Source organism: Paramormyrops kingsleyae, chromosome 8 (assembly GCF_048594095.1).
Source record: "Paramormyrops kingsleyae isolate MSU_618 chromosome 8, PKINGS_0.4, whole genome shotgun sequence".
NCBI lineage: Eukaryota > Metazoa > Chordata > Actinopteri > Osteoglossiformes > Mormyridae > Paramormyrops > Paramormyrops kingsleyae.
In genome coordinates, this window is record NC_132804.1 from 12,971,607 (window position 1) to 12,981,320 (window position 9,714).

General features: G+C 44.8%; 1 protein-coding gene and 1 long non-coding RNA gene across 10 annotated transcripts in view; one reads left to right on the plus strand and one right to left on the minus strand.

The window, feature by feature from the left end:
* The window catches only part of iqsec1b (IQ motif and Sec7 domain ArfGEF 1b), a 173,710-nt gene extending 165,829 nt beyond the window's left edge, over positions 1–7,881 (plus strand). For 8 of the 9 annotated variants that reach the window (XM_023837490.2, XM_023837492.2, XM_023837491.2 and 5 more), the window contains 2 exons: positions 1,817–1,866; positions 3,690–7,881. In XM_023837490.2, coding sequence (XP_023693258.2) covers positions 1,817–1,866; positions 3,690–4,235 — 596 coding nt within the window. In that variant the 3' untranslated portion in view covers positions 4,236–7,881. The remainder of the gene's footprint in view (positions 1–1,816; positions 1,867–3,689) is intronic. The other variant, XM_023837497.2, reaches the window with a different exon arrangement.
* A 69-nt stretch (positions 7,882–7,950) lies between these two features.
* Positions 7,951–9,711, minus strand: LOC111857044 (uncharacterized). Its single transcript, XR_002841284.2, has 3 exons — positions 9,597–9,711; positions 9,156–9,212; positions 7,951–9,066 (listed from the first exon to the last, which is right to left on the minus strand). It is a non-coding gene; the product is annotated as an uncharacterized lncRNA (long non-coding RNA).
* Between the last annotated feature and the right edge of the window lie 3 nt (positions 9,712–9,714).

A 9,714-nucleotide genomic window follows, 5' to 3' on the forward strand; every position in this document is an offset into this window, starting at 1 on the left:
GTCTTTCCGATAGCTTCCTGCTGCGCTGTGCTAGCCAGCTCCATGCCTGCTTGAAGCTAGCCTGCAGAAACGCGGCAGGAGACCTAGCACAGCGTGCTCCCTGTACGCCGCGAGTCTGCTGATAGGCCTAATGCGAATGTGAAGGTGGCAGATGGGTCTATATGCACACGTTCAACCACAAGGTGGGGCTGCAAAATGTCCCGGGTTCGATGCAGACGTCAAGGGTCTGCATTTCACCCCGACGAGTGAAACTGAATGCAGATCTCGAATTCTTACTCTACGTACCTCAGTTTTGCATTATTGTTTTTGTTTATTATCTGAGTTCTATAGTCGTCTAATTTGATAACCTTCCGATTTATTTTTGTTTTTAACATGTTTTGTTCACTTCTGCGTATTTATGTTTTTGTTATCCTTAAGGCATATTATATTTAAGGATATTATATTGTACTTTCCACAGAACTTACTTTGGATATTATATTTATGAAGAAAAAGTCTCATTGATTAGCCGCAAAAAAAATTTTGCGTTAAACATTTTCAAATTTGTTCCATTAAGTGACTAATTGAAAAGCTTGCATATAGTATAATTCAGTTGAATATTCCTCTTCTAGATATTTTTTTTTCCTAATACGTGTGTAATACGGTATACAAGAATACAAGTGACTTTGTTTTCGGTGAAGAGAGATGATTCTCTTCTGAAATCACTCTGGATTTAGTCTGGGTTTTTTTTTGTGGTTTCTTTAGTTTCATATAGTCCATGCAATGAAGTCCGGCACTTTTAAAAAGTCTTTTCAGTAATTGTAGTTGTTGCCTAGCGATCTTTGAGAGATATGCCTTTAGTATTCCTGAAAATCCAGGACTTTTTCCATTGATCTTCATGACTTCTCCATGCCGATGTCCCTCCTTGATGGCGACCCATGCGTTAGCTCTCTGAGACTTGCTTGAAAGAGCAGAATCTTCAGTTTCACTCCTAAAGATATAACCTTGCCTGTGTTTGCTTACAGCCCCTCCTTATCTGCATTAGCCAGTGTGCATTGTTTCCTTTCCTTGCACTTGTATCTGGGAGCAAAGTCTGTATTTATGTAGCTGTCACTGGTGCCTGTTTCAGTCAGAGTGGATTTCCTACAGGCAATTACCTCCAAGTCCAAATCTATAAAGACCCTATTTTTCCCTGCTGTCGGGACCTCGTCTTGTCATGCAGGAAAGCGCCTTTTGTAGCTTTTGGTAGTAAAATGGTCCAGTCCGGCTGGAGTAGAGCAGATGTGTGTTAAATGGAGCCGTGTGGGTGGAGTAGGATCCCTAGGGCAGGGCTGACGGAGACAAAACTGAAGCTTGTCCATTTTAGGAGTATAGCAGCAGCTAGCTCGCCTTGGGAATATAGCAGCAGCTACTTTACTTTGGAAGTATAGCAGCAGCTAGCTAACCTTTGGAATTTAGCAGCAGCTAGCCCACCTTTAGAGTATAGCAGCAGCTAGCCCGCCTTTGGAGTATAGCAGCAGCTAGCCCGCCTTTGGAGTATAGCAGCAGCTAGCCCGCCTTTGGAGTATAGCAGCAGCTAGCCCACCTTTGGAGTATAGCAGCAGCTAGCCCACCTTTGGAGTATAGCAGCAGCTAGCCCACCTTTGGAGTATAGCAGCGGTGAAATTGACTGGCCCGTAGGCTGAGCCTCCACTCCACGGAAACGCCAGCCCCGTCTTCCCCCCTCCATGCTAGCCCTGATGGACCTCCTGTGTGTCCTCTGTGCCCCCTGAATTCGCAGCTATATATGGCCCAGGTGTGTTCTCGGTCACTAATCTGTGGTGTTGAATGTCCCGGCCAGGCAAGCGGGGGCGCCGCAGCAGTGCAGGATCGCTAGACAGCAATATGGAAGTAAGTAGGAAGCAGCCGATGTCTAGCTACTCTGTAATGTATGCGCTTTAAAAGAAACGCATTTAATTTCACCATTGTTTCCCTTATCGCCCCCTCCCCCTGCTTCATAGCACACCCATCGCTTGTGTACCGTTTGGTTAGCGTGTTCAACTTTGCCTTGTCTTGATTAACAATGCATGGCCTTCCATCATCATACATGTTCGGCTGGGAGGCCTACTGCACGTGGTCCTGGGGCTTGGTGGCCAGTCCCCTCGTCCGTTTAGGGAGCATGAATGGACTAATCCCACTAATTCATGCCTTCGTCTCTCAGCCCACGGTGTGGATGTCAGGGTAGTTGTTGTCTCGGCTTGGTTTACTTCTTTTTTTTTTTGCGTGACCTCAGCACAAGTGAAGAATGTTTTCAGTGTCAATTGTCCTGAAACCCTTTTGTCTTGATCCTTCACTCGTGGAAGTTTCACAATGTTCTGAGGGCAGAATTAAAAATGATTGATGCTGAGAGATAACCAATGAGATTGTAGATGAGGTGAATCCAAGCAACTGGAGGAGGTGGGACCAACCAATCATATGTCTTGGCCCCGCCTCCTCTAGTTGCTTGGACCCACCTCCTGTACAATGTCATTGGTTATCTCTCTGGACCAATCATTTTCTTGTTTTGCCCTCAGAACATTTTTGTATAAGTAAAACTCCCACAAGCTCCTGAACCCCCCCCCCCCCCCCTCACCACCACCACCAAACCACACCCATCCCTAGTTGAACTCACTGTGTTGAGGGCAGAATAGAGCATGAAGGCAAAACATGTTAAACATTTGCAAATGATCCAATCTGATGGGAAAATGAGGGTTTGGTGCAAACTCTTTCATTGCTATGAAAACCTTTCCTGCTTTGGGTGGGAAATGGGGTTCGAGCAACATAACTTCCGCTGAGGTGCCTGTATTCCTGTACGTCGTTCACCATCCTCTGCTGGCCGTTTTGACGTAGGTCATCTGACACGGAGCGGACATCTTTTAGCTACCCCAAGCCCCCGCCAACCGCATCCATACATGGACTGAGAAATGACAGACTAACAGGATAACGCGGGCTTTGCTTTTCTTTGGCACACTAACGCTCTATAGAGGAGAAGCTTGCCTGGTCCAGCTTTAGCATGTGGCGCATGCCCACCCGGGATCCGCTTCATTCAAGGGGCGGAAAGTGGGTGATTTAGATGCTCATGTTGTTTCTGACTCTACCGCTGTCTCTTTAGCATGGATTACCCTGGGACCCCTGCACTCAACATCACACTATACCAGTGTTTCCTAATCAGTTGGTCCATGTTTCTGCTCCTTCTGAGCTCCCTACCAGGAGCTGGGTGGGAGCAAAAATGTGGACCAGCTGTGGGTCCCCAAGGATTGGATTAGGAAACACTGCTTTACTCCTCTCACCGCAGAGTTCTGTCAAATCACTCAAATAACAATAAGTGTGATGCTGGAATATTTATAAAACAGATAATAGAAAGCATCGATTCTTATTTAATTAGTTTATTATGGTTCCTAAATCAAAATACATTTTATTAATCTGTTCTAAACAACTACGATGCTCTTTATAAGGCCTTGAGGGATGGTAAGACACCAAGTTAGATTTTTAAATATAAATTTCAAATTATCCGGACAGCAAATGTTGGGGATCAGCAATAGCTTTCGAAAGCAGATTGATTTAGTGCTGCCTTTATATTTGACACCTGTCTGCTGTGTGTGGATGGAGCAGCTGGATTGGCTGTAGGCGGGTGTGGGCGTGGCAGAGCGCAAATGTTACCATGACGACGTTTCTCCGCCCTCTCTCCCTGACAGGGGTCCATCATTAGCAGCCCCCATGTGCGCCGGAGGGCCACCTCCACCCGCGAGTGTCCGTCCCGCAGCCAGCAGCCGGCGCAGCTGCCCAACTCCTCCTCCATCCTGGGGACGCTGTTTGGCGGCAGTGGGGGTGGCAAACGTGTCAAGTCCCCGTCACAGGGCCATGCGCCGCCGCTGCCCCCGCAGCACCCCACGCTCATCTCACATACGCCGCACTCCAGTGCGATGCACCACGGTGCCCAGGTGGAAACGCAGGCCCAGATGCACGCGCACCACGCGCAGTTCTGCCCCGCTCAGCAGAACCCGCCTCCGTACCACCATCACCACCACTACCACCCCCCCGCTCACGTGCAGTACCACCAGTCGCAGGCCGCCCACGGCCCCCACAGTGGGCATGGCCACGTGGCACACGGCCACACCCCTCACGCTCACGCATCGCACGCCCACGCCCAGCATGCCCCACACCACCACGGCCAGCAGCCTGCGCCCCCCCCAGCACCCAGCACCAAGCCCAAACACAGCGGCATCAGCACCATCGTCTGAGCTTGAGTGTGGGGGGTGGAATGGAACGCTCCTCTACAGGCGGAATTGGTCGGAGGAATTCTCCCCCCCCGGCGACGAGACACTGTGAACCGCCGGCCAGGATGGAGGGACGCCAGGGAGATCATGTACTTCCATTTCAATGGGAGCCCGTCAGCTCCAAGAAGTGAACTTCACGCTGTATAACGCTCTGCCAGGGAGTCCCATCGCATTTGCCCAAAGCCTCAGAGCTCATGAGAATGACCATCTCACAGCCTGAAGGAAACTGAAGGAAAAGCAGCTGTATCTTACTAGGCTGATCTTCTAGTTAATCTCCCACCACAAGGTGTCTTCCTGTCAACGCCACCGTCCAAGGACGAGGCATACTCACACGCTCTGGCTCCAACTCACTTAGTAAAGACAGATTACTCATGGGCTTCTTGCAGGCATACTCACACGCTCTGGCTCCAACTCACTTAGTAAAGACAGATTACTCATGGGCTTCTTGCAGGCATACTCACACGCTCTGGCTCCAACTCACTTAGTAAAGACAGATTACTCATGGGCTTCTTGCAAACATACTCAAACTCTCTGCTGACTACTGTTCACACAGGTCAATTGTTTTTCTCAAAATAGTTCTTACCATGTGTATGTTGGTCCAAGTAGAATATATATAGTAATTTCAACTAGGAGAATTAAAAAAAATTTAGACCAACAGCCAGGAGTTAACTATTGAGAATCTGTCATGAAGAGTAGCTTTTCCAGTATTTACTGTATCCGTAGATCACAGCTTCCTGTGATATCTGTTATCAGTCATCAATGTGCCAATTATTAAAGCATCTATCTATTTTAGTCTAAGGATTTGCTTTGTGTATACTGTGCATATAGTATTTTGTAAAAATGATAATGCTAGCATCAGATATTACTGATATCAAATAGGATGGACAGAGGCATCTGAAAATTCTCAGTATTATATCCTAAAGTAGCAGGCATAGTCTCTCAATGTAGATACAAACTGAATGCTCTTAATAGGTAGGCTGTTCACTGACCAGGATTATCTCCAGTTGCCTTCGGAATAGAATTCTCGAGGATTCTAGAATGCGGCTGCAGTCCTCCCGCATCGCCCTGTGACGTACTGGTCCTCACAGCGGGCCCCCCCTCGGTAAGCCTGCACGGCTCGGGTGCGGGGGGGGGAGGCGGCAGCCCAGCCTCGGCGGACCAGTCCTGGCTGCACCTGTACCATGGTTTTATTTTTTTAAGACTATTTTTTTAGAGATGAATAAAACAAAAATGAAATGCTGTACATCATTATATTATGTCTGTTAATGGTTTCGGTCTGGTTCTTGGAAGACGTTTTTTAAAGCAAAGGTTTATTTTTCCCATGGGAATTGGAAGCAGACAGGTGGCGGCAGCCATTGTTCAAAGCTCTCCTCTTTTTTTTCCTCCTCCGAGTTGCTGACATGGCATTGAACATTCTCAGCAGGCTGAGTGTGCCCTTTTATTGCAAGTCTTCACAGCATGTAGCGTTCATTGACTGTTAGCGCCTGCCCCGCCTGAGCGCACACTCAGCTGCTTGCTGGTTCCGGGCCAGTGGCCCACCTGTACTGGACCGAGCCCTCATGGCGGAAGGACCGGGCCGCAGCGGCCAAGGGTGTAGCGGTCGACCGGAGGGGCGTTTCGTAGCTTCTGTGCAGCGCTGCAAGACTTCCTTCCTTAATTGTTCTGATATGATTATTTTGTTTCATTACAGTGACTTTGCTACACCATCCCTCACATGGGTGGCTTTGAGGCTGTTTTGGGTGTAGGCAGAAGGGTGGGGTAAGAGGCAGCATTTTGGTGCAAGACGCAGGTTTAGGAAGCTATTGGGACACCTCTGCTTTCGCTTTAGCAAACTCTGTGAAATTCACTCTGATGCAGTGTCCCCCAGAGAAATACCGGCAGATTAAGAGTTTAACTCCATCATTCTGTTCCCCATTAATGAATTGTTCTAATTTTATGTGCAATATATACATATATGTGTATTTTATTTTATAAATTCACTCATCCTGGGTGTTCTTTATTTGAGTCCATGTCTATTACATTCTGTCTTTTTTGTTCTGAAAAACATTCTCTTGACTCAGACTTGAGTGTTTCCTTGATATTTCAGGAACCTGCTTTCTGCAGTGACGACGAATGTAAAAGAAAATAATCTTGCATGTAATTTTAATATTGTGAGACTATTCTCTACATATTGTATATTCACAATATATATCAGTGTTACTGTTGACTATTGTTGAAGTTAAGTGATCACATATTGAAATATGTAGACTTCTCTTCATACCACTGTATACCAATGTAGAATCTGTTATTGGGTGGTCCAAAACAGATATATTTCATTGATATATCTTCTTCCATTTGTCTCAATACTGGAAAACATACACTGTCCAGTCAGTGGTGCAAAAAAGTGTGTACAGTATGTCCATACCTTTGTAGACTCTTCAATTAGGCAGTGTGTATGGTGTCCAGTTTACAGATTAGGAGTGAAAGGGTTACTTATTTACTCACAACTGGTATGGTAAATATATGTACATATACACATACCAACACAGGCACTTAGCTCTGACGAATTACGTAATTAATATACTAGAAAAATCTGAGATTTACAGATTTAAAATAAATCGGCGAATTCCTAACATTAACTGTCAATAAACACTCGCCACTGATTAGAAAAATCTGGAAGAACATCGAAATAAAATTTCTACTAGACAGCCCTAAAACTGGTATTTACTGGTGTAACTGGGAGTCATTTGAATTTTTCAACATTTGTTGTTTTTTTTTTACTACTACATCCTTTCAGTTCATTAATAAACTCTGTAGTAACCTGAAAAGCGCTTGGCATAAATGGTCTTCTATAACACGTCAGCCACACCCATAAGATCCCGCGCGGGACGGAGCCCCTCCCACACCACAGCGCATGCCGCCAGTCCCTTCTTGCTAACCAATGGAAGTGCTTTTCTTTTCTTTCTTTCGTTTTTTAAAAGCTTGACGTTAATGGCCGTTCCATTTTACACGGTTTGTTACTGGAGCACAGCACACACCTCATTTCTCTACGCCTTGTAAAAAAAAAGATAATAAAAAGAAAAACACCATGCACTTTGGCCCAAAAGCTGAGGACTTTCGCAATGTATATAACTCGAGGGAGGGACTATAGCGAAACGACTCTCAAGGGATATGTAAAGGAATGGGAAGTCAAGGGTTGTTTCGTTTGGGGGGGGCTTGGTGATGGGGCTGCCCGAGTGTCACAGGGGATATTAAATTGTATAGTATATAGTCTGTATATTATTAGTACTTCTATACAGCACCTGTAGTCATATTGGGGGGAGCACCGTACCTCCTCCCTAGAAGAAAAGAAGTCATCACATATCTGCTTCTGCTTCCAAACATATCAAACTGTCATATAGTATCTAGTTCGTAAAAAGACTGTTACATAATTCTCTACAACGTTTTCCTTTTCATCTCGGGACGCTTCTGTCCCCTCAGACTTGAGGCCCATTTTGTAATTAAAAAGGGAAAAAGGGACGAGTGCTTTCATTTTAATATGCATTGTTTGTAAGTAGATAAGACCCCTATCAATGTTAAACTATAACTGTGACAATGTTGAGAACGCAAAAATAAAAGAATATGAGAGGAACGCCTCTGTGACTCTTACTCCGCGACGTCGCCTTGTATTCTCCATAGAAATCACTCGCTACCACTGCTGCAATTTTTACTGTTTTAATTCAAAGGGAAAAAACTAAAACATTCATTTTATGTGTACAGTGATTTCAAACTGAATGTAAAAAGCATCAAATAAGCACATTCTGTCACCATAAATTAAGGTAGGCCATAGGTGGAAATTAGCGGGAGAACATTTCAAACTGGATTTAAGGAAGCACTTCTTTACACAGCGTGTAGTCAGAGTATGGAATAGTCTTCCTGATAACGTAGTGCAAGCCGAATCCTTGGGTTCCTTTAAATCAGAGCTAGATAAGATTTTAACAACTCTGAGCTATTAGTTATAAGTTCTCCCCAAGCGAGCTCGATGGGCCGAATGGCCTCCTCTTGTTTGTATAGTTCTTATGTTCTTATGTTTGTACTTGTCGATTTATGTATTTATTGCAATTTACCTTCTCTTAAGTCTTCTTGAGTTCAGTGACCAAATAATGGCCATAGGATGTTTGTTATAATGTTAAATGTCGAGGTCAAGGTCATTATGGTCATTTCTGTGTGCTGCGTCTAAACCTGTGACTGCAGTGATGTGACTGAACAGCATTGGCAGGGTTAGCCTCTGACTGTGACTTCTGATTTCAGTATCTCTTTCTGGTGACATTAAAAGGTTAAATATCAGTTCATTTCTTTCAATCTTAAATTATTCCTCTCCATAATTAAATTAGTGTCTCACCTATCAGGCAATATTTTTCAGATGCCGATGTGAGCTAGGTCACTGTGAATCCATCACAGACCCTACTGAACTGCCTTACATTATGTTTAGGCAGGTGAAATCTAATTAGACAAATGCGTTTGTGTTTTGTGTGCGCAGACAAGGTATCATGCTGGAAAACTGCCCTGAAAAAACCAGGACTGCCTGAGGTTAGATGGTACAATTTTTGAAACACTGAACACGTGAATAACAACAAATTAAACTAGAGCGTCAAACAGAATATTTGCAGGCAACTTTACTTCACACTTTTTCTTCTTCTTCTAGTGTCAATATGTCTGCTAAATTAACGAGTCACCAGATCGTATTTTTGGCTTATAGTGCTATTGGCCCAGTCATTCTTTGTCGCTGTTGCACAGCACTTGTGGAAAATGCTACAAGCAGCTCGACTTCCTATTTCTGTAAATAAACAGAGAGAAACGGGTTTAATGGCGATGCTTCCGCTTTTGTTCCTGTCTGGTCTCTTGAAGAATTTGTGCTAAATATACCTCGACCGGCTCAGCTGCTGCGTCATTCCCCGTGAGAGCAAGGCAACGTCCTTTATGCTGGAAGGTGGGACGCGGAGAGCATGACAAAAGAGAATCGTGCTTTTTATACAGTATATATATATATATAGACACACACACACGCAAAGCACAACAGAGTGTGTGTGGTTTAAATTGGCTACAAAGGTAGACTGGACTAGATTCTTCTACAACCAATAAGCACCAATGACGCACACCAGACTCAGCAGTGAAAGGAGAAAGATGACTATTTCAAATAACATGATACGTATCGGTAGTTATGATCTTAGTTTGACAGCTTCACACGTGAAGAGAATGCCCGCGGCAAACCGCATCTGGTATCAGCTCTGTGCACATTCTCTGCATTCCTATTCGTATGCAATCCAAAGAGATAAGCTCCATTTTACAGTATAGAAGTGAACTGACCTTAGTTAGCGATACACCCATATGACAGCATAGTTAGGATTTCACTTTGTCACTTGTGAAGTCTATATGCTGTCAGACTCAGTTGAAGTTGAGCACCACCGTGTGGCCAAAGACCGGA